Source organism: Lacerta agilis, chromosome 13 (assembly GCF_009819535.1).
Source record: "Lacerta agilis isolate rLacAgi1 chromosome 13, rLacAgi1.pri, whole genome shotgun sequence".
NCBI classification, from domain to species: Eukaryota; Metazoa; Chordata; class Lepidosauria; order Squamata; family Lacertidae; genus Lacerta; species Lacerta agilis.
In genome coordinates this window covers 9,801,099-9,825,937 of record NC_046324.1, presented here as the reverse complement: position 1 = coordinate 9,825,937, position 24,839 = coordinate 9,801,099, and the positions used below count along the sequence as shown (strand labels likewise).

The following is a 24,839-nucleotide window of genomic DNA, read 5'->3' as shown; positions in this document are numbered from 1 at the left end:
TGTAGCACACAGCCAGATTAGATGGATACCTTGAGCGGCAGAATACAGGCTTCCTATTTCAATTTGGAGAATATTGCTCATACCTTCCATTATCTATATACAGCCCTTAAGCCAGCTGCATGTCTAAAACATATGAGAGGTGCTTTCACACCTTCCCTTTCTAGCAGCCTCTTCGTTTCCACAACCTCCCTGAGCAACTTTTTCCATTGTTGATCTGTTTAAATGGTTAAGTTCTGAATACTGAAGGCTCCCACTGGCAAGGCATCATATGGCAAGCAGTGAGCAATCTTAACTGGATGCACCGCTGCTTCCCTCTCTCCCCACCCACACATCACACCATCATTTGAGGCTTATCTGACAAACAGTATATAAGCAGCTCCCATCTTACAAAAAGTGTTTGTCTTTCTCTTTCTACTTGCTGACGCCCTTGTTATTTTGAAATTGTTTGCTTTTCTCCATATATAAAGAGAAGTAGTTTCACCTGAAGGCTACTGTACTAAACCTCTCTAGGCATATTTACCTTGGAGAGAGTTCCATCAAATATGGTGAGAACTACTTCTGAGCGAATGTGCATAGGACCAGATTGCAAGTTTCCTAGTCTTCTGTAGTATGAAGGGAGAGATGGGAGAAAAAGAATCTTCCCCAATGCTCAGGATCGTGTCATGCAGCGTCAAGCATTTCAAAATAAACAGCTCAAAGTCACCTAAACCTTTCTTGGCTATTTCTTGTGAAAGTTTTATCCCACCACCATCACCTGTACTTACCTTCCTAGATGTTAAACTCCTGACGCCCCTTCTTCAATCCCAAATAATTCCATTAGCAGCAACTGGAATCAAAGCAGAAAGCAGACATGTGGAGGAACACATAGTTATTTATTAAACTTTTCTGAAGTTTTAATTTGTTCTGAACATCCCCCCCCCCTACTACAAAAATGAACTCATACTCTTTGCTTTCAGTGTGATTCAATTTTTTTATGTTACACTACTATTTCACAAATATTTTGACAGGCTGCTAGATAGGCTCCTTTTCTTCTGGGGCAACAAGAAACAAATGGAAGGGGCTTGAGTCTAATGACTTTGTTCTAGCCAGGTACAACAGCAGGTTGACAGCAGGTATGCACAGAGCAGTTGTTCTAGGGATGCTTGCTCTAAGACCTTCCTCCTCCTCCTTCCTGTTATGCATCCTACACATCCCTTGCTTATTTAAAGGAGCTACGAGAACAAAAGCCCCCATGATAAACCTGAACACAACTCTTTGAAGTGACAGTTCTCTTTATTTTTGGCTGCAGATTTTCCCAAATGGAGTAAAAGTCATCAGACGTCCTCTCTACACATGTGCAATGAAAAAATGATTAAAGCTTTTCTGCCCCAACAGTGCCATCACACACTTGAATAATTGAAGAACTTGTTTGCTGTGTTTCCTTGTACAGCATTAGGAAATAGGATGTGCGGCTAAGGCATTATTCCTTGGTAAATAACAAAATAAATAAATAAAAGCAAGCAGGAAAAATGAGGGATACAGCCTTTTGGGCTCCACCACCCACCAGGGTATGCTATCCAACAGGATAGGTCCACTTACTTTTTTAAAGCAAAGCTGCATGTTTCACAGAAGGAAGCAATCCAATGTTACCCAGCAAGAGAAGGGTTTCATATGCAGCCAAGGATAGCTCCCTTACCACCCCACATATTGTTACAGGTGAAGAGTAACTGCAAGCAGGAGACACATCAAGAGGACTAATGAATCCATTGCTTTCTTTTGTTACCAATACGCTGCTTTTCTAAGTTTCAGATTCCCAACTTACTCCCCACAAGGCATGGAGCAGAATGAAGCAAGCTGCTATGCACTTGCTGTTGTAGTGGAAATCAAAGCCAATCCGTGCTCCTAATAAATGCAGATATACAAAATTGCTCTCATGCCCTCCTGTTTTCATAAGTGTATCCAGGAATCCTTAGTTCTAGGAACTAAGTCCAGCTAAACACATCAAAGTGATGCACGAAGTACTGCTAGAAACTGAACAGCAGAAACTACAGTATTTCTTGCCAGCAAGGTTTACAATATAGAAATTCTTTGTCATCATACTGATATGAACAGTTTTCTCAAGGTAGCCAAAACGTTTACTACAACAATCCTTATTCAGAAAAGCAGGAACAATTATTTTGGAGAGTTCTGAAACAAGACGGCTGGTACCACTGTAACATCTTATCTGACTTCTGATGGTTTCTGCATGAGTTTTGAAAGATGGCTGAAACAATTGAATAAAGGCAGAAATATACAATGTCACTGACTTCACTGAAAATTGATCACAGACAAAGAATTTGGGTGTTGTGAGAACTTTTTGGGATATTGGAAAGGGGTGGGATAAATGGCCAAAGCCAGAACTGCCCAACACTTCAGGGAAGACATGTAACTTTCCTACGACTCAGCTCTATTCTGATCAGCAGCAGAATAAGGCAGTGCAGAAACACAGAGGTAAATACATTCTTTCTGTTAGGAAAACCCTATGTACAAGCTTCCCGCCCCTCAGACACTGAGAGCAAGACAAGAACGACAATAATTGGAGATTGGCAGGTCACTTCTGGGACAGCTTAGCAATGAGTTCCTTCCATTCTTCTCTCTTGCCTGTTATGTAGGAGGGAGTAAGGAGCTGAAGCACTGGCTCCTGCTGTCCCCGGAAAAATTCCTGACACAGAGCTTCTGTGTTACAGATTACGTACATCCCACAGTCATAGCTATTCTGCTGGGCAGGGGCCTTCTCCTCTACAAAGGCAACTTTGCCTTTCTTGCCGAGAAAGACCTCCAAATTCCCTGCTACCCGTCTGGCATGGGCAGAGTTGCTCCTGGTGTGGGAATCATAGTGAGCAAAGCGGTTTTTGTCTTGGAAGTAAACTAGTAGGCTCCAGTGTGTGCCGCCAGCAGCCTGGCTGGAGTTGTCGTTGATGGCCAGGAACACTATTTTCTTGTGGAGGAGGTTCAAAGGCTCAAGAAATAAGGCCAGCTCCTCTTGGCTGCTCGTGCACTTGATGAACTGAGCCACCTCGGGGCCAACGAAGCACACTTGATCGGAGAAGTCTTGGAACTGGTCGCTGGCAAAGTACTCAAAGGCAAACCCGATAATGTGGTCGTTGAGCCAGCAGGGAGGATCCAGCAACAAGACATCTGATTGTCTCAGCAAACTGTCCATGTAACTTAGGACAACAGGGTCCATTCTATCCAGGCAGACTCACGGCAGTCAGAGAAACACCAACGCCTAAAATAATCAAGGGTGAAAAGAACAGATTACTATTAAAATAGGTTGGGCTTTCCTCGTTGCTGAAGATGACCAACACAGTATGGAATTATGCCAGTTAGCCTGCTGAGGGTCCTATTAGCCTCTCTACGTGATTATGATCGCCACCAAACTCCACCCCACCCCCCAAGTTTTCTGGTACATGCAGAAGAGGAAGAAATAGCATTTAGTCTCCCTGAGGTAGGGAAAAGTTAAGAAATAGTGGGAGAAGAATCCTTTTCATACTCAAACCTGAGCATAGGTGAGGGAAGATCCTGTCCCTCTCTCAAATTCTGGGAGCTTGCTGGAGAGCTTGAGGGCTTGCACTGCAGTACAGAGAAGTAACAAACAGCAGAAGACTCTGCTCTTTCTTGCCTTCTCTAAACTTCTGCTTAAGTGGGACTGGATATGTGCTGCTAGACATCCTTCTTATTAAAAGACCAGGGATTCTTTCCACAACCATTTTTGTGGATGCTTGTAACTGATAAGCATAAACAGGAGAACCAATTTATTCAGCTACAACCAAAATAAAAGGGACAGGTTCACCTACAGTTGCCATATTTCAGCCTAATGTAATTTGCAAGGTTGTAGTGAGGATAGAAAAGGACATGTAATCACTTAAGGCTCTTTGGAGGAAAGGAGGAATATAAACTTAAATAAAATACATACCAGAATAACAGACCAAAGAAACAAGCCTAAGTATTGCAAATAAGGCCATGTAAGGTACCACAATAAACCACTGTAAACTGTAACATCCCATTACAGTCCATGGGAGGGGATGAGGTGCAGCTTCTATTTTTAAGCCAATACTAGAATCTGCAAGGCTGTATAAATTTTGTGCCTAGTTACCAGAGACACTACCTGTACATTTCCTCTAGATGGACAAAAAGGCAAAAGCAGGGGGAAAGTCACATGTAGCAAACCACTTTAAAGTGGCATAATGGCATAATTTACCAGCTAGATCTGAAGTAAGATATGATATAGTTGATGACACATTGATTCAAATACCAAGGCTTGCTTAAATAGGACAGATCTACTTAGTCAATCATTAAGATGGCTCCTTTAAATTTTCAAAATTATTTTTAAAACACAAGAGGACAGCCCATGGCACTATAGAAAACAACCCTAGCAAATGATGGACTTATGGTGCATGGTTTATTTAAAAACAATTCCAGAGAACTTTCTGCCTAACAAACCCACTAGGCAGCAGGAGAGAAAAATTCCACAACCGCCTTCTCTTCTATTCAATAGACTTTTTCAGGATTTGCCTTCAGGCTGCAACTAGACATTATGCCAGGCATGGGGCTGCTGCTGAAAATGACAGCCCCATGCAGAGTCTTCTCTGAAGAACATTTATACACGCTTATAGATGCCTTTCCTCCATTTCTTCAATTCCTGCCAAAGCTGCCAGTTGTATGGTGCAGGAATGAGGAAATGGTGGCATGCTGCCACGTGTAAATGTCCCTAAGGAGTGCAGGACACATGGCTGCAGTTTTTAGCAACTGTCCTGTATCCAGTATAACTCTAGTTCTGTATTAACTGTGGCATCCAACATGCCCTCGCTGCTTCTCTAAACTGAACTGTCTTTCCAGATAAACTGGAAGGGATTCTGGAGCACTCTCATTATGAGGAAGATTGGCAAGAGTGCAATAGGAAGTGAAAGCAGAAGCCAGGTAGGAAACAATAATCTGATATGCAGGGTGCTCCATGACAGGTAGTCTAACATCAACTGAACTTGAGAGCATATTTTTAATTACCAGTACTAATCAGCCCCAGATTAGCCCTGAAATCAGAGACTTGTAGAGTTCAACAGGGCTTACTGGTAAAATAAATGTAGCCGTGAAATTATTTGAGGCTTCATGTTCTGTAAATATCAACTCTTTATCACCCAGGATCTGGTCCAGCCTTCTGAAAGCAAAGCTTGCCCTGTGCAAACATTGTCCCTCTGGCATGACTCAATGCAAATCAGGGAGCACCCACCCAATTCAGCAGGAATGAACTCAAATGTGCTGGTTTATTTACTCATCAGGAAGGAAGTGGGACCCTTCTAACTGCAGTATAATTGATTCTGGGACAAAGAAAAGTCAAATTTACCCACTACTTCTTCAGATGAACCAATGAACCTTGTCAAGCTTTGTTAGCTCAAAAATTAAGCAATATCCTTTTAAGATCTGTACAAGGAAACTAAAGTGATATACATGAAACATACTGCACGCATACACCAGTGGGAGGGAAGATCTCCAAGGAACCAGATTTTTTTTTACTCTTTTAAGTGTCTAGAAATTTCCACATATGTCAAAATGAAATGTCTTACCAACCAATGCACAAGGCACTGATCATTCCAGTTTAGCGTTATCAAACATATAATAATAAAATGTAAGGGGAGCAGTTACAGTTACCTAACACAACTTGTCACTCAGCCAGCTGTATTCTTAATCATCCCTGAGATTCAAAATAAGAAAAAAGGCAGGGCTGGTTCTGATGTATATGGAATCATCCTTTGGCTGCAAAAACAACACCTTTTAATACACGTGAGTACCGATAATCCTCAGAGTTTGCTAGCAGATAATACTGGAAACTACTGCTAGAATCCTGAACTGCTGTGGCTTATGGCTATCTATTCTCAATTCCCCCACTCCCAACCACTTGAAAATTGTGGAGGATCTTGGTGGATTACTCAATCATCTTTCTTAATGCTGATTGTATATATTCACAGGTGAAAAACAACCCAAAGCAATCTCAGAGAAGGGGTGCTGACCTCACTGTTCTTTAACTCACTGTTCAGTATACCTGAAGGAGCGTCTCCACCCCCATCGTTCTGCCTGGACACTGAGGTCCAGTGCTGAGGGCCTTCTGGTGGTTCCCTCACTACGAGAAGCCAAGTTACAGGGAACCAGGCAGAGGACCTTCTCGGTAGTGGCACCCGCCCTGTGGAACGGCCTCCCACCAGATGTCAAAGAGAAAAACAACTACCAGACTTTTAGAAGACATCTGAAGGCAGCCCTGTTTAGGGAAGCTTTTAATGTTTAATAGATTATTGCATTTTAATATTCTGTTGGAAGCCGCCCAGAGTGGCTGGGGAAACCCAGCCAGATGGGCGGGGTATAAATAATAAATATTAACTCTTTGCAGGGGATATGGGCTCCACTGCAAGTCCAAGTACCGGGTGGGTTAAAGGTCTCAGGCAAATGGCTGAGAGTTAATCCTGCAAAATTCCTCTAGTGCCTCTCCGCAGGAGCTCTTACACCAACTTGATGGCACTGTGGCTGTGTGCAGCTACTCAAAATCATCAGCAGAAAGCTCGTTGCACCCTTAGCCACCAGGGATTCCATAGGTGGTTCAAATCACATGACTTCACTTAACTCTGGGGTTTAGTACTGACCTGTGGGAAGACAGGGGCAAGGCAAGGAATAGCTAATGTGTTCAGATGCTGGTTAACTTACTAACATCTACCTGTCCATCCCCTCGCACTTCTGCAGACCACCTGAGTGGAGCTCGTGGACCACTAGTGGTTCACAAACTACAGCTTGAGAACCCGTTCTAAAGAAAGCTGAACAACCCATTTCACAAAAGAGGTTGTTTCCTAATAGCAGCGATAAGTGCAACTTTCAAGACAAGCTTTCAGTTTTCAAAATCCTTAGTTCTTATTCTCCACGAGACCAGGCATTTTGCACTAGGAGAGGATCCCTTAATTCTACCACAGCCTGGTTTTTGAACAAAATACTTCAGGAATATCTAATGGCAACAGTAGAGTACTTAATGTCTAAAAAGAGATAGGATACAAAACCTTACCATTAATCCAAGATGTGACGGTATTATTACTATCATTATAAATAAGATGTGGGATGCCTGTTTGCCACTACATACCAATGAAAGCTAAACTACACACATTTTTAAAAGCATTGTCAATTCTATGTGTGTTTCGGCTGTGAAAATTGATGAGGGACATTGAGCAATGTGTGACCATCCAGAAATAGAAATATGAAAGCAATTAAGTCTTCCACGGATACAAATATGTTGTCTTGGGCCAGGCCCCAAGAAACAATTATCAACCTTACCAGTCTTCACAATTAAATAATCTACCATTTCCCAAGATGATTTGAAAGGGAATGTCTGGCATTGAATCCTAGAAGATTATGATTACAATCTCTTCTAATGTATGAGTAACCTTGAAATGCCATTATAATCTATTCCTGTGTCAAGTGTGGTGAAGAAGTCAAGTCAAGGAAGTTATTAGAGGCAAGAAGACTTCCTTCAGAAAATGGAAATCTTCCCCAAATTAGAATAAATTGAACTACAAACATGCACCCACAAAAGCAGGTACGTAATTCAGGATATAAAAATATAATTTGAAGAATATATTGCTAAGATCATTAAGACCAACAAGTAAAAATTAGTTAAATACAACAGAAGCAGGAAACACTCTCGTGAGCTGGTTAGACTGCTGGACAAAAAGGAATTTAAAAGTTGTGCTGAAGGAGAATAAAGACATTCAGGAAAACCTGAATGAATTATTTGCCCCTGCCCTGCATCTTGTGGAGGATGAAGACACCTGAACTGACTTTTTGCAGGACGGGAGGCTGAAGAACTGAGGCAAATAGTGACGAAAAAATAAACGAACTTCTAAACCTTATTGACAAATTAAAAATTAACAAGAATCACTCCTGGGATTTTGTCTTTAACGCTTGCTTATAAATGACTTAGAATTGGGGATGATCAGTAATGTAGCCAAGTTTGCTGACAACAGAATTTTAAAAATAAAAAGAGATTGCAGATTGCCCCTAAAGGATATTTCAAATTTGGATGAATAGGCAATAACATGGCAAATACGTTTCAATATAAAGTTAAGTGTAAAATGATACACATTGGGTCAAAAAGCTCCAATTTCACATATATGCTGATGGAGTCTGAGCTGGTGATGACTGGCCAGGAAAGGGATCTTGGTCATGTGGAGAGTCCAAAGAAAAAAATGCACCTGAGTGCAACAGCTATGAAAAAGGTTAATTCCAGCCTAGGGATTATTATGAAATGAATAAAAAACAAAACTGCCAATATTGTAATGCAATACAACTATGTCTCAAAAAAGGATACTGTAGATCTGGGAGAGATGCAGAAAAAGGCAACCGAGATGAAATGGGAGGTGGAGCAATTCCCATTTGAGGAAATGAATGTTTTGGGGAGTTTTTGGTCAGAAGAAAGGTGAGAAAGGAGGAAAGATGTTGGAGATGTGAAAGTATACATGATATGGAAAATGTAGAAGGAAGGAAACCACTTTGAGGTTTTCTTACAATCAAATGTTATGTACATTTTGTTAAAGAAAATAAGTACTACTTCACACGGCACATATTTAACCTATAGAATTTCCTGCCACAAGATATGCTGATGGCCAATGGCCACAAACTTCTAAATTTAACCACCAGGCCTTGCACAGCTACAGAATTAATCTGCATTCTGTTCTTTGCTTAAACACCTGCAAACTCATGTTTACAGCAATGCAGTAGTTTTCCAGTTTTCTCCCAGAGCACATAACTGGCAATCTCTTGTATGCATTTGTTCCCAAAAGCAAAGAAGCACTGCTAGTTCTATTAGCTGTTACTTGAAACCTCTTGACAGTGACTCACCATATAAATCCCACATCTAAAGAAAATCCTTGTTAAACACCAACTCAGTTTCCTGGGAGATGTGACAAAGCATATGGTATATGCTATAGAACGGAGAGGAAATGGAGCCTACAATTAGCAAGGGGGAAAGCATGCCAGGGGCTTTTTTAGGCCCAGCAAGTTTCCCACATGATGGCAAGGTAGAAATTTTATTGTTGATACCCAAAATTGAGCCTGGAACCTTCTCCAAACAAATCTTAGTCTCAAACACAGAGCTGCAGCCTCTTTCCTAATGGGTAGCTCTTACAATACTTCTGAAAGATGCTGAGGCCACACTCCCTCAGAAAACACAAGTTCATAGTCTGAGGGTGTTAGTAGGTCTACCTTTGTCTTTGGAGACTAAAGTATATTCTGTGGCATGAAGAACCTTCATCAGTTGGGCTGAAGGCACCAGTCATGGCCCTCAGGGACAGAGACAGCCTGGCCACAGTTATCCATACTTTGGTAGCATCTCATTTGGTTTGCCATAATGAGCTGCCCTTGAAGACTGCTCAGAGGCGGCAGATGGTTGAAAATGCTATGGCTAGATTGCTAAGTAGGGCCAACAGAAGGGAACATACCTCAACAGTTTCAAAATGGCGATATTTACTCCCAGTCTGTTTCCATGAACAATCTAAAGTGCTGGTTTTAACCATTTCCAGAAAGGTAATTATATTTGTTGGTTGCAGCAACAAAAAGGAAAAAAAATAAGTATTGTGACACCTCAAAGATTTAACAGATTTTATTACAGCACATGCTTTTAAGGACTAACTAAAGGCCACTTCCTCAGTGAAAGTGCCACAAGACTCTTTGAGGTTCAAAGCTAGTCCAACTCTGTAAGATGGGTGGTGAATGCAGAAATGACACCAGAGGTAGAAAAGCTCTGTTTTTCAGGGCTTTTTCAAATTTTGTATATAATACCATAACTACCAAGGGAATATGTATGGCCCAGTGAACTCAGCAGAGCTTACTTCCAGATGTAACACAACCTTATGGTTGCTCAGATTAGTCTGTTACAGAAAAACACAAACCAAAAGTATTGTGTCACTTAAAGATTAGCATATTTATTATGGCACAAGTTTATACCACAACAAACTATTAACATGAAAAATGGGTGTTTCCTCTCCAACCCAACTCAAAAAACAAAACAAAACCATGAGTCTTCTGGCACCTTAAAAAACCAATAGATTGACTGTGGCCTGTCAAGAGCATTTATATGCCATAAGAAGCTAATATCTACGGACGTGATGCTAGTTATACGAGAGCAATGTGTAAGATTGCATTGTTAATTTCATAAGTGGGCCAACTTGATTATATGTTTTTACTTTCATCTTTTACTTTCATCTTTTTGTGCATTGCCAAATGCAATTATGTGCCATAATGTGTGAATTTCTTTAATGTCTCATAAGCATGGCTTCTTAGGTTACCGGTACCTTCTGTTTATTTAAGAAATGTACTGAGTTGCAAGAGGTGCAGAAAATAACCAAAAATATATAGGGGCTGAAGCACTTTCCCTATTAGGAACAAGCATGATGTTTGGGGCCTTTTCCTATAGAAAAAAAAATGCAAATACGGAAGGACACAAATCACTGCCACTAGAGGTAGTTAAACAAATTAATGAAGGGAATAAGTCTGCCAAGAGCTACTAATGATATCTATACAGAAGCTCCATTGTTTGGGAATGCAAGCAGGAGGGCTATGCTTTTCTGCACTTGCAAAAAATGTTCCTGTTTAGACAAGCCTACCACTATGCTTAGAAAGTTGAGATAATTTTAAATCTGTTTCAGCATTTTAACTTTTGTGTGCTCTAAAGTAGGGTTATGTTTTCCTGATTTTACTGCTTTATCTTTTGTAAACCACTCTGGAGGTTGAGTCAAGCGGCCTTTGACTGGATCTGGTACAGCGATTCCTAGGTACACGGCTTGCACCAAAGCTAAACTAGGTAACATCACCACCACAAAATCCAATTGAAATGCAGACTGGCTGCGACTACTTATGCACTGATATCTACGTAATGAACATTAAAAATACAGTTTCGTTATTGGCGGACATGAATATATTCATGCAGGTTTCTAGAATTAAGTCAAACTTTATTTCATTTTGAAAATCAGCATCCTAGAGGCCAGGGGATCAAGTTCTGGCAGCGAAAGGCCACCCCCCGCCCGGCTGAGCGGAGGCTGCGACCACCGACCACGGGTCCCTGACACCGAGGGACCGAGCGAAGCGCTGCCCAGAGGTCGGCGGGGGGAAGGGACCCACGCCACCCACCGCCGGAGCACGCTTATCATCGATCAGCTCTATCTCTATCGTCCTCCTCCATAATATTCTACCCTAGAGGCAGGATATCTCCACACGCAGCGGCGCCGTTGCTCCCCACTGACACACCTCACGGAGGAAGAAGACCTTACCTGGGCGCCGGCCTCATTCTCCTCACGACGCTCTCGCGGTGGCTGCGGGCGGCCGTAAAGCACGGCGAGCTTAGCAACCCAAGGGCTGTCAAACAGGAAAGCAACTTCCCCTTCCCCTTCCTCCCCCCGCTCCCTTTCCGCGGTGGGAAAAGGAAAGGGGAGCTCATTAACATACGGGACCAATGTGCCCCAGACTGTGGTGGTGAGGGGGGAGTGGGAGGCGCAGCTGCTCTGGCTGTTGTCACCCGTGCGCCCCCTCCCTCGCCTTTTAGGTGCGTGGGCGGGGCTTAGTGTGCGGGTTGGGTTGGGGCGCGGCTGTGGGAAGGGAGAACGAGCCTCGCTCGCTCGCGCGACTTGGGCGTGTTCTCCTCACAGTTTGGCGGAGGAGGGAGGGGCGGGCGGTGGAGGGGGCCCGAGAGATAGCGAGCGCGCGAGAGAGCGAAGGGCGGGGATTGATGAGGGAAGACGAGGCGTGATTGGAGAGGCGGGTTTTGCGCGTGCCTTCGTGTGTGTGTGTGTGTGTGCGCGAGGGAGGGGGAGGGGGGAAGAGGAGCGAGGCGAAGCGGCGTCTTCCTCACAGAGCAGCGGAGGGTGGGGGCGAGGAAAGGAAGGCTGAGGAGCGCGGACGCGAGGCGGCAGCAGCAGGAGGAGGCGGAGACTGCGGCGCGGCGGTGCTGGCGGTCGTCGTCGTCGTCTTCCCCTCCCCGCCTCTCCCAGCCCGTGAGGGGGCACGATAAGCGGAGGGATGCGGCGGCCCCGCCCGACCCACAGGTGAGGCGCCTTCCTCTCATTCCCCGGAGTCCCCGGGAACCCAATCCTGCCGGGTTGGCGGCTCTTTCTTCCTTCTGCTCTTCTCGGTGCAGCCGGTTATGAAGCGGCGGGGGGCGACGCGGTACCGCGGATGGAGCCCTTCTCAGCCGGGCTTCCTTTCCCCTCATGGTCTCCGGTCGCCGCCTTGGCACCTGCGGCTGTGCTAGGCTGCCGCCTCTGCTGCCCCTATGCCGCCTGCTTCCTTCGTAACCTGACGGGCGGGAAGAGAGGAAATGGTTGGGAGGAACGGGGGAGGGGGGGGGAACCTAATCCTAATCCTGATTCTAATCCTGACGGAGCGGGTGGCTGGGCAGGTTTCTAGTCCCTTGCGTCCTAAACGGGGTGGGAGGGAGCTGCGGGATGTTCATTCATTCCAGGGCATCGGTAGCCTTCCATCTCCCTCTGCCTTCCGGCTTTGCTGGTTCTGTCCACCGTCAGGGGCTCCCGGGTTCCTCTGCATGTTTCTCACCAAATGTATTTAAAAGATTCCTCCCCCAGTCCCCCTTCTAGATATTACCTTTCCCCCCCTTTGGAAACTGCTTGCAAGGTCATGGAGCCTTCTGCTTCGCTACCCACCCCCATCCCTGCGGTGTGGATGTAGTATGAGATCATCCATTTTTGGAACCCTTCTACAGTGTCTTGTATTTCTGGCACTGTTGGGGAAAAAATGATGGTTGCTGTTGCATTGCATGTGTCTGGGGCTGAAATCTGGGCTACAGCTGCTCCATTGTGATCCAAATGAAAAGATTCCTGGCCAGGCTGGCTGATAAAAGAAAAGAAAAACCAAAAACACTTCCCCCCCTCTCCTACACGATGTAGAGGGTCTTTTGCCTGCATCTCTTAAATTTCAGAATTCTCCACTTCCTGAAGACTTTGTCAGTGAAAACTTTTGTATTTCAGTTTGTTTTTTAATTCTTTGCAGCTGTGTGTACTAGATAACAAAGCAACCTTTTCTTATACTTCAGTGTAATAGCAGGATTTCTGGAAGTAGCTATGACTCCTAGTTTAGTCTGTGGGTTTGCTGTGCAGTTAGAACACTGCAGTATGGAGACAAATCAGTACATTCTGTCACATCACTGCTAAGCAGTGTTGGACTGAAACATCACTGTAAGCGATAAAGGATGCACAGAATTTGTTGTGGCTATGTTTTCCTCAAGGGTATTTTCAACATGACTCTGCAGTGTGGATAGCATTGTATATAGAGCTTTTGGGCTTAAATGTAAAAATCCTTTAAAATGAAGCATCAAGTGTGAAAAGGTTTATATCCTGGGTTAGCCAGTGTTTGTTTTACTCTTTCAGTAATGACAAGCCATGCAATCCCCACTCTTTCTTGTGTCATGTTGTGCTTTTTTCTAAGCCTTCTTAAAAGCAGGCTTTAGTGACTGGGTGTTTGGCAGCAGCATCAACAGAAAATTGGCTCAAAGCCGCCCTACCCCAGTCCACCCCAACCATTTCAGCAAGCTTCCCTTTTAATACACAAACACACACATTTCAGTCTGTGCACTCCACTGCTCTTGTACGTAGTGTATTATGTCTCCTAACCCTTCCCCCCTAAAAAAAAAATCAATTTTCTGCAGAAATGAAATTAACAAAGCTCCCTTTTAGAGGAGGAAAAATGGTTATACAGCAGTGTAGGAGAATGAATGTATTACTCTAAGGAACTTGCATGTGAGTCCTGCAAAGGTGAAAATGCAGCCAAGGATCACTTTGCAGGATGGTGTGGATTTTTTTTTGATTTTTTTTTAAAGAAGGGACCACAGCCTTTTCAAAGTTAAGCTCTTCTAAATCCATTCGAATTTGTGGAATTACTAAACAAGCATTTGACTTTCTTCCATCAATACCAACAGAACTGAAAAGTTCTTAACTTTGGGTGGATTATGTTTATCATTATTAAGCATGCAAGTGACAGAAATAATCCAGAAAGAAGTACAAGCCGTCCATGGTAATATGCTATGGAAACAAGACCAAATAAATTATTTTGCTATTTGTCCTCAGATATTGAAAATTTGTACAAAAACTAGAAATGGTCAGGCTCCTTAAAACAACTAGTCATGCTGAATGGATTGCACACATTAAGTAGGATTTTTATACTTTTCTTTATCCAAACAGCTGGCCACCATGTGGTATCAGAAACTGCTTTCTACAGTTCTCTCAATTCAGCCAGGCTTTCTTATGTGACATTGGCAATGAGGTAGGAGACTGCTGTTGAGAAACACAAATTGAAAGCCCCTTTGAGTACCAAGAATTAGACGCACTATGCTTTGGATCCTAGTCTCAGTTTTGTTGATTAGGAAAATTACCCAAGACTTACATAACAGGTCTGTACCGGCTGCATTTAATATTAAAGAGAGCCACATATAATTATGTACTGCTAGTATCTAGCAATGTATGTTTTACATAAATTTTATGTGATTTGGTTATCATGATGCAAAATAAAAAACATACTTATTTTCATCCATTATACTTTCAACACACCTGGTTGAACGTCCTTCAAATCAAATACTGTAAATACCTACCTGTATAACTCCCTCGTCCTTGCAGTAGCTCTGCTTTAATAGATACTATTGAAAATGTTGGCTATAAATTGATACTAAACCTACTGAACTCAGACAAAAGCTTTGTTAGTTTTAAAATAAAAAGGCAACCTATACTGTATTCCATTTATGGAAGGTGAGGTTATAGAATTATGTGGCAAGTAGCAGGAGTCAGAAAAGGTAGATAAGTTTTAAATGTGTACTTATTAGTATAATAAGCACAGATTTACAAGCAAACACACAACATTACTAACTGTTCACGGTTCAGGTATTTGATGCTACAATCAACTAAAAGAAGTTTCTCTGTTCCTTTCGTTTGAATTTAATAACTGTATACCATATAGTGTTTTTGTATATGCCTGCTAAAGATAATAAAATATGTAAATAAAACTTAATCAGCTGTGCAGTATACTAGCCACAGCGACCATGTCACTAACAAGCACCACAGTGCATGAGAGCATCTGGTGGAAGTTGCTTGGTTTTCATTTAGTGTTGTTCATCACCTAAAAATAGCAAAAAATTATTTTTAAAGAGAATACTGTATCTAATGTAAAGAAAGATAAGTTTGCCAACTGTATCTCCTTTAAATGTGACCAAAAGTCTTTATTCACTGTATAGTATACTTCACTGTTTAAATCAAATTTGAGCAAGGTTTGATAATAATAATAATAATATTTATTTATTTATTTATTTATTTATTTATTTATACTCCCGCCCATCTGGCTGGGCCCCCCAGCCACTCTGGGTGGCTTCCAACAGAATATTAAAATACAATAATCCATCAAAAATTAAAAGCTTCCCTAAACAGGGCTGCCTTCAGATGAGAAGAAATATTTTGAGAAATATTTGCTGATATTTTGAAAATTAAATATAGTAAGGTTTGTATTCATATAATTGTTTGAACTGTTTGGCTTTAGAAAGGTTGAAAGCAATAGTTGATATCCAGCTAAGTTATACTTGGAATAGATTCATCAGGATCAATGGACTTAAGTAATTTAAGTTCATTGATTTTAGTGTATCTTCTCCATGAATCTGTTAGCTGAATATCACCCCGTGTTTCAGTAGATCTAGTAGTTTTTTCATGAAGTTATGCTTAGGAGGGTAACTTAGTATATTACTGTGGCTGTCTGATTAAAATATTCCGGGTTTTTTTTTTAAAGACTCTGTCATGAGAATTCATATTGATAATTCACATATATCCATGGAGTTTTGCTAATGTATGCTCTTACAGTGTTACAGTATGGCAGCAACTTTAGTGATAGTTGTGAAAGAATAGACATAGCAGCTAAAAATATTTACTTAAAAGGAAATTCAGTGCTTTGTTTCATCTCTGGTTTTGACTAACGGTAGTCACCCATCAGATGATTATTACACAACTAGACTTTTAATATCATTTTATCTTTGCTTCAGTTTTTATAAGAAATTTTAAGGATAGAAAGTGGCTTTTTGCTCCCCTGGCAAAGTTTATGTAATGGGGATTCTATACATATGTAATATTCTCATATATGGAGCACTGAGGCTGAGGTGCCAGATAGTAGGCGGGTACATCTTTATAAAGGGTCACAAAAGGTGCTTTGTCATTAAAGATGAAGAGTTTTATTTATGCTTAACTTCCAGTTATGTCTTACCATAAGTTGGTATTTGGTGTTAATATGAATGTAAGAAGATCCCTGCTATGTCTATTCTTTCAAAGGCCCATCTAGTCTAGTATTTTGTTCTCATGGTGGCCAACCAGATGCCTATGGGAAGTCCACAAGCAGGACCTGAATACAACAGAGTTCTGCACACTTGTGAATTGCAGCAACTGGTGTTCAGAAGCATACTCCCTCTGACAGTATCACCACCATGTCCAGGAGCCATTGATAGTCTTATAAGCCATGAATTTGTCCCAAATCTATTTTAAAATCCAAGTTGGAGTCCATTATTACATCTCATGGCAGTGAACACTATAGCTTAACATTGTGCTGTGTAGAGAAATACCGGTACCTCTTTTGATGTGTCTGACATTCAGCTTAATTGGATGGCCTTGATCCTGGGTTCTGGTATTCAAAGAGAGGAATAGAAATGTTGCACTGGTTGGGGTCCTTGAGTAGTGGGCCATGGTGCAGACTGGAGGACTTTGGGGCCTATAAGTGGAAATGTGGATGTTGACTCTAGGTAGCTTGCCTATGCACTGTTGATGAGGAACTTGCCCCTGTTGCTCTTAATAATCAGGAGCTCCATTCCGAAACAAGGAAGTTCAAGATGAGCCTGTCCCTCTGGAGTAGCGAGTCATGGCTGCACTCAGTGTAGAGGCTGACCAGGAGGTCCAGCAGTACTGCCACACTCAGGATGCTCTTACTGTGCTACAAGCCCATCCACCAACAGCTGCTCCAGATTCCTCAGTTGCTCCTTGGCTGATGTGGTGGCAGAGGAGGCAGCTGCGGCTGCTGAGGGGAGCAAGTAGGGCAGCTAGCTGAGTCTACCAGGCAGGAGGGATGGGTCACAATAAAGACAGTGAAGGTGCCTCAGCAGGGTCCAGGCAGCCTGGATGAGCTGCACCTTAGTCTTGGCATCCAGGCTGCTGCCCATGGAAGGCGTAAAGCAGGGGCGTTGGCCAGCAAGGGTGGAGGATGAGATGTTAATTGTTGGTGGGCTTCTTCTGGTCAGGTCTGAAGTCAAATCCTTGGGGCAATGCAAAAGGCAAGGTCCAGGAACATTCCAAAGTCAAACATAGGGCGGTCCAGTGAACGACTGGTGCAAGATGAGCTGGTGCAAGTACATCATTTCAGTCCTTAATTCTATCCTTAATAATGTTTTCCACCAGTTTCCCCAAAAGATGGTGGAACAAACCAGCTGGTCATTTCCTGGATTCCTTCTGGGATCCCTTTTTTAAAAATTAGTACTACATTGGCTGCTTTCCAGTCCTCAGATACAGAGGGTGATCTTAGTGACAAGTTACATATTTTTGTTAGAAGATCAGCAATTCCATATTTGAGTTAAGAACTCTCTAAACCTATAACTTCATTTCTTATCACTATTTTTTGCCTCAGTTCTCACACTCCTTTCCTCAGGAAGTTAGTTAAGGCACAGGAGTCTGCTTTATACCTGCCACTGTGGACAAATGCCAATAATTTTGCTTCTCGGCAGTCCCCCCCTTTCCCCCTTTAGCACACCTTTGACTCCCTTGTTGCCCAGAGGTCCAACTGCTTCTCTAGTCAGTTTTATTTTTTTTGCTTCTAGCATGTTACTTTCCAATCATAATTTTCTTGATCATATTTTTTTTTTTACATTTAGCAATGTACTACTCAAAAACCATTGTTTTTACTTCCTTCATTGCCTGCTGGCATTTATTTTGCCAAAGATTTGAGTTCCTTTTTGTTCTCCTTTGTATGAGATATCCATTTTCTGAAGCTTCTTGCATCCTTTTAACCCTGGGGATACCTTTCCTATATATTCAAACTGAGCTTCTATTATTGTGGTTTTGAAAAAAACTCCAAGCTTTTTGAAGATATTTGTCTTTCCTGCCTTTCTCTTTCAACTTTCTTATCACTTCCCTTATTTTTTGGAATTTCTCCTTTTGAAGTCAGTTTTTGCTGTTTAAGACTTCTTTCAAAATTGTTAATTTACATATGTTGAATTTGATGGCATTATGGTCACTGTTCCTTGTGTGTTCAATGACATGTCTCATACCAGGTTTTGGGAGTCATGGTCCCTCTGGTCAGTTTTATAATCTTCTAGGCATATTCTTTTAGGGTACCTATCTCCGAGTGAAACACATATTTACCCAATATTTGTGAGAGTAATAGAAGTCACTCATTACTGCATCCTTTGGATGTATCCCTGATTTCATCATCTATATTAAGGTCACCCTGGGGATTTTGGTCAGGTCAGGAGCGTGACAGTATGTCTCCAATAGTGAATTACTGTCACAGGCTGATACTACTGCCCATTGTGATTTCTGTGGAAGATTTTGCTCCTTTTCCGATTTCTAGTTTGTTGGACTCCTCTGTCCTCTTTAATGCATGCAGTACTGCCACCACCAGTATTATTTCCTCTGTTCTTCATATAGTTTGTATTCAGAGATAATAATGTCCCACTGGCATTTTCCATTCCAGCCACTATATCTATACTCTGGTTGAAGACCAAGCATGGCAGCTTAACCCTCTTGACATAGAGGTTTCAGCATTAGCATAGAAAGACTTATTGAAGACTGTGTGCTTTCAAATGTGTTTGGTGTGTGAATTTTGCTATATGGCCCCTTGGCCATTGCTATCATGTGCCCTGCACTTTCAATGCCTAGTTCTACCGCTTCCCTGTTTTTGATAATCATAAATGTTTTCACTCATCCCTGTGTGTGTAATTCACCATGTGAATTTTGCACCTGACTGTCGGCCACTTGAAACCAAGTGAAAATGCCTCAGGATGGCACCTGATGTACTCACCATCTGGAGGTGCATGCCTGGGCATCCTTGGATCTTGCCTGTTTTCGCACGCTAACAACACATCCTTTAGAATTCTATCTGTGATATTTTATCTGCACGATCAGAATGAATTTCAGGAACCAAAAAGTCATATTGAATGATTTCCGTGCCATCTTATCCCAGAATGGCAGCTAGACATTCCATTTTGGCGACTGTAACCTTAGCTTACCAGGTGCAAAATGTGCCTGGCATCTTGTGAATTTTGAATGCTGCTTCTAACACCCCTACCCCAGTTAGTATCCTTGGTGAGAGGACATTGCTCAGCCCTCAAGGAATGGGTCTCTTTCTCAGATTGATGCCCTTCTTCCTTGAGACTCTGGTTTTTCATGACAGTGGAGGAACTGTCACCCCAGATGTGAGATGCCACTATCATATCCTTGAAGGCTTCATCCACCAATCTCTCTGAGCTTTTCCAGGTCAGCCACCTTGGCCTCTAGAGAACAAACATATTTCCTGAGAACTAGAAGCTCATTGCATTGGGCACACTCCTGACCTCTGCCCGGTAGGCAGATAGGTTTGTTAGGTGATGTGCTATGCAGTACTCTGGATAGCCCTCACACCTTTACTGGCTTTATTCCTGCATACTTGTTGTTTACTTGGGAACCTGGGATTTGTTTGGTTAAAATAGAAGGGTGAGAGTAGTCTGCCCTGGCCTCTTTGCTTGGCTGCTGAGCTCCCAAGCCGCAAAACTTAATTGTTTTGTCACTAGGGCCAATTCACTTTGTCAGCTGAAGCGCCCCTCTTGTTTGTAAAATAATCTAGAACATTATTTTACTTATTAGGCACAGATGTGTGTATTGGACTCCTCCTTTCACTAAATAGAGTATTTAAATATCATGGTATGTGATCTTTTTTTTTAAAAAAAAGTTAAGATTTTTACATGGCAATAAAAGATATTTTGGAAAGAGACTGAATTCCTTTCTTCCAGTTTACAGTGTCAAGTGATTTTACAGCATGTTGAGGTTCTGTTTCTGAAATCACTGAAGCAACTGTAATATCTATTAAATAGCAAAATATTTATTTTAAGGTAGATTAAAAGTTAATTCAAGTACTTTAGAGTATATTTCAAGCATATTTTTTTAAGTTTCTGTAATTAGTATTCACAATTTTTTCAGATATGTTTCCTTTCAAAACACTTGTTTAGAGATGATTGTAGTCTGTCTGCCAGCTGGCCATCCCAGCACTTGGACAGTCTTTCGTGAATAGAGGCAATGGCTGACTCTTTCTCGTGCCATGGGGGGGCTACATACACTTCCCACAATTATATTTTGGAAGCAGTTTGCATGCAGTTTCCCCTTTCCACTGTGTAATAAAAAGTCTTTAGTGATGCCAGTCCAGCATGCCTACTAGCCAAGTCCTGTCCCACCTGCTACAGAGATTATCTGTTAGTACAGTGGAACCCCGGGTTACGTACCCCCGTGTTGTGGACGTTCGAGTTGCGAACGCCCGCAACCCGGAAGTGTTTCCGGAGCGCTCATGACCCCTGGATGCGCAGAAGCGCTCTGCACACTTTGCGCATGTGCAGAAGTGCTCAAATCGCGCTTCTTCCAGGATTTTTTGTTTCCCCCCGTGCGTTCGTGATACGCACGCCCGCGTTACATACCGCGACCCGGAATGGATCGCTTACGTAACCCGGGGTATCACTGTAGTGGAAGATGAGATGAGATTGATAAATGTTTCCTTGACTTGTGTTTGTATATGGTAGAGTGGGGCTGCAGTCCAAAATACAGTGGTACCTTGGTTTATGAACTTAATCCGTTCCAGAAGTCCATTCTTAAACCAAAGTGTTCTTTAACCAAGGTGTGCTTTCCCACAGAAAGTAATGGAAAACGGATTAATCCATTCCAGACAAAAAACAACCCCTGAAACAGCAATTTAACATGAATTTTACTATCTAACGAGACCATTGAACCATAAAAATAAAATCAATAGACCAGGCTGCAAGCTTCTACCCAGTATAAAAACCCTTATTGCAGTGGCAGCATCCTGCCCACGCTGTCCTGTGCCTCCTATGGTCACCTCTCCACTTGTCTGCAGGGTCAGTCAGGCTTCCCCTCCCCAATCTCTCTCTCTGTCGGGCTGTGATGGAGACAGGAGAGACCCCTGGAGACTGCAGGTCTCCAGCCCCCATTTCTCCAGAGGCGCAGACACCAAGGCACCCCCCTCCCTCTGCTTAAAGACTCATACAAAATGTGCACTTTCCTGCCCAGATCCTAGAACTGGCAACTCTGCTCAGATGCTGGGTTTTGCTCAAAATTTGAGTTTTCTGAAATATAACCCTACAAAGTAATAAACTTATAGTTTCTGTTTTGTGAAGAATAGTTACACCTTTGTATGTACTGGAATAGCATTTATAGACCTCCAGTAAATAAGGAAGTGAAGAGTGCTGGCAGAATCCCAAGGCTCCTAAAAATATGGTGCTGACATTGAGGAAATATATTTAACAATGTACATAAATGGTAAAGGTAAAGGGACCCCTGACCGTTAGGTCTAGTCGCGGACAACTCTGGGGTTGCGGTGCTCATCTCGCTTTACTGGCCGAGGGAGCCGGCGTGCAGCTTCCGGGTCATGTGGTGCATGACTAAGCCGCTTTCTGGCTTAGAGCAGCACACGGAAATGCTGTTTACCTTCCTGCGGGAGCGGTACCTATTTATCTACTTGCACTTTGATGTGCTTTCCAACTGCTAGGTTGGCAGGAGCAGGGACCGAGCAACGGGAGCTCACCCTGTCGCGGGGATTCGAATGGTCGACCTTCTGATCGGCAAGCCCTAGGCTCTGTGGTTTAACCCACAGCGCCACCCGCGTCTCTAACTATGTACATGGGTAGTGGTTTTATAGGGTAGTGCTAGCACCCAAGCATTAGGTATTTTTCCCAGTGTTGAATGAAATTATGTGTAGCTGTGACCCATTCTGCCAAGTTAAATGGCTCTTCGATTATTACTAAAGAATTGGTGATAAAGATTAAAAAGCAAATACTGTAGTTTCAGAAACTAAATTAATTTGAAGTTTCTCTTTACTTTGTATTTTATTTTCATTCCCAGTTACAGAAATACACACAAATGTTCTGTTTCACAAGCAAACCTTTGGTTCTCTAATTATTGCCCATGAAAATCCTTGTCTATGAGGGGCAAAGCACAGGGCAGCTGTTAAATATTTTCCAAATAAAGTGAACTTACAACACCAGTAGAGGAAACCAGTCTGTATTACATTTTCTAGAGGAAGAATTTACAAATGGCTGTTGTCATTCCAAGACTCAAATATATGCAGTGGAGTCCACAGTCATTAAAACAAGTGGGAAATTTGCTGCAAGTTAGGCAAGCCCGAGTCTGGGGAAGATAATGTGGTGAATTTTTCTCTTGTAAAAGTGCCCTTTTATACTTTTATATTTTTTATATATTGCTAATGATCTGTAAACTAGGTTACTCATCCTTAGGATAGTGTACGGAGTAAAGATCAGTGTTAATTTTTGATAAAAGTATATAGACTTTGGACATATATTAGCTATTGTAAGTACGTCATTAGTAAAATTGAGGTTGTTTCAAACTGTGCGGACATGATCCTTTTGCCAGATGCATCTGCTTTATAGGAGTTGAAATATGGTAGGAAAATAGGGTAGTAAAATACTTTTTAATATATTAAAAATGCCATTTGAGAATAAAAATGCATACATTACCTGATGCGCTGCTATATTCCGGTAGGTACCCTTTCTCCCAGGGGGTATAATTCTCTTACCAAAACACCCACCAATGAAGGCAGGCTAAGGGCTACAGCACAGTCCAAACACAGTAAGATCAGACATGGATCATTTGTCTAGGTCCAAAACATGACCCAGAGGCAAGATCAGGAAACTATCCAAGGTCAGTATCACAGAGAGTTCAGGGAAGGTACAACACAGCAAGGAGGGGGAATTAGAATCGGGAACAAAGAGCCAGAGACCTGTGGTGTTCCCAGAAACTGGAAAACTTAAGAAGGGAAACCTTATATGCTCTGGTTCCTAGATCCCACTCTGACCACAGCTGCTGGTGATGGCAATGTTTCAAGGATTGCTTGCTTATGGGGCTGTGCAGTGACTTTGGAGCAACAGAGACATGCTATGCATGTCATTGCTCTTCAGCCTGATCTTGGGTGCCAGTGTTCTTGAGGACTGGAGGGTGGTTCCGCTCCTCTTCTCCAAGGATTCTTCATCAGGTCTTTCCACAGAAGGCTATTTAGGGACGTCTTCAGCACGCAGGGCACCAGGCGCATTTTGCGCCTAAAAATTCTCCATTTGTGAGCACCTCAAAAAGTCTGGGTTCCATTTTTTGTGCCTGGCTGATACTCAAGGATTACTGAAATGTATGTACTTTGAAGCCTTGAAGCATACGTTAAGGATAGACAATATGTTAAGAAGTTTAACAATAAAGAGTAGAGAGTTTTGAAAACTGAAGTATGGCACTAATATTTTTATTGTCAACACCAGATTAAACATGCATTAATATCACATTTTTAGCAGAAACTGTTAACAGTGTGTCACTTACGTGAATTGCTTATTAATTCATGCATATCAAAATAATAAATTAAAAATTTTTGCTCCTACAACCCAGGTTCCAGAAGCCATTTGGCTCCTAGCTTTTTTACCCTAGTTTACAACACTGTTCAGCACTGGTTCCAGTGAACTCTGCTATCTCCTCAAGGTCCTTGACCCCTGGGGTGTCTGCTTCACCCTCTGAGGACTTCATGTCTGATACTAGGTCAGGGCCAGGCATAATGTGTGGCAATATTGATCAAGGAATCAAGAAGTTAAAATACTTTACACTAACTTTTTTTTGTTTCAGATATTGAGATCCAAATACTGTATATATATATTTGGCCCAAGGCACTCATAATGTTTTGTCCACTGTTGGAGGGGAGGGTGAGGGGAAAACACTTAACATTTTATGCAAGAGTTCCTGTTGGAAATGAGTTCCTATATAGGTGTGTGTGGATGTGTATATTTTAATATACTGTATTGATCAAACATTTGTTGTCTATGAAGAAACAGGAAATAAAAGCTGGTAGTTTGCATTATTGCCATGGGTATAGGGCGGTATACCTACTTACTTGCTTGCTTGCTTACTACTCTCTCTTGGGCCGACCCAAGTTGTTGACCCTTTTTTTAAGATTGACGTAGTTGAGCTTCTTTTGGGGTTGGAGTTGTTGAGCTTCTTTTAGGATTGAAGTTGTGGAGGTTTTATTTTTGGATTTTACCCCAGGAGATAAACTGCCACAGGGGCCGGATTAAACCGACCCACGGGCTGGATTAGACCCCCCAAACGGACTTTGAACATGCCTGATCTAGGAACTTTGCTTGCTTGTGGGCTTCTATTGCTTTGTGAAAGTAGTGCAACCATTCTTTATATGCTGAGAAAGCAATGTGATATATAGACTACTAGAGTTAGAGAAAATGTCTGGGGATGCATCCTGCACAGAATTGTGTAGCTAACCGCTGTTGATTTTAGAAGAAATCACCTGCATAATTGTATCCTAGACCGTGACTACACATGTTCAAATTTGACAGAGTGCTCTGAGAGAGAACTGTACCCTAGGATTGACACAATTATCAGAACCCATCCTAAAGTCAATGAACAAGTTTCCTCAGTGTTGCTGAAAATTCTTTTAAAGCTGTCCTAGTAAAAACATAACTCTACTTTGAAATAACTGCTGGCTCCTTTATTTAACTAAACCTCTGAGATTCATCATAA

The 24,839-nt window shown here is 42.2% G+C and overlaps 2 protein-coding genes across 11 annotated transcripts in view; one reads left to right on the top strand and one right to left on the bottom strand.

The window, feature by feature from the left end:
* Window positions 1–1,253: 1,253 nt before the first annotated feature.
* SENP8 (SUMO peptidase family member, NEDD8 specific) lies at window positions 1,254–11,469 on the bottom strand. Its single transcript, XM_033167034.1, has 2 exons — window positions 11,316–11,469; window positions 1,254–3,249 (listed from the first exon to the last, which is right to left on the bottom strand). The coding sequence occupies exon 2, from the start codon at window positions 3,203–3,205 to the stop codon at window positions 2,570–2,572; it is 636 nt and encodes a 211-aa protein (XP_033022925.1). The 5' UTR covers window positions 3,206–3,249; window positions 11,316–11,469; the 3' UTR covers window positions 1,254–2,569.
* A 452-nt stretch (window positions 11,470–11,921) lies between these two features.
* MYO9A (myosin IXA) overlaps window positions 11,922–24,839 on the top strand; it is a 133,285-nt gene continuing 120,367 nt past the window's right edge. For 9 of the 10 annotated variants that reach the window (XM_033166766.1, XM_033166767.1, XM_033166764.1 and 6 more), the window contains exon 1: window positions 11,922–12,083. The gene's annotated coding sequence lies outside the window, so the exon portion shown is untranslated. Of the gene's footprint in view, window positions 12,084–14,231; window positions 14,314–24,839 lie in introns of all 10 variants that reach the window. The other variant, XM_033166759.1, reaches the window with a different exon arrangement.

Excerpts from the sequence above, each read along its gene's own strand:
- SENP8 (XM_033167034.1), bottom strand. The coding sequence starts at position 3,205 with ATGGACCCTGTTGTCCTAAGTTACATGGACAGTTTGCTGAGACAATCA.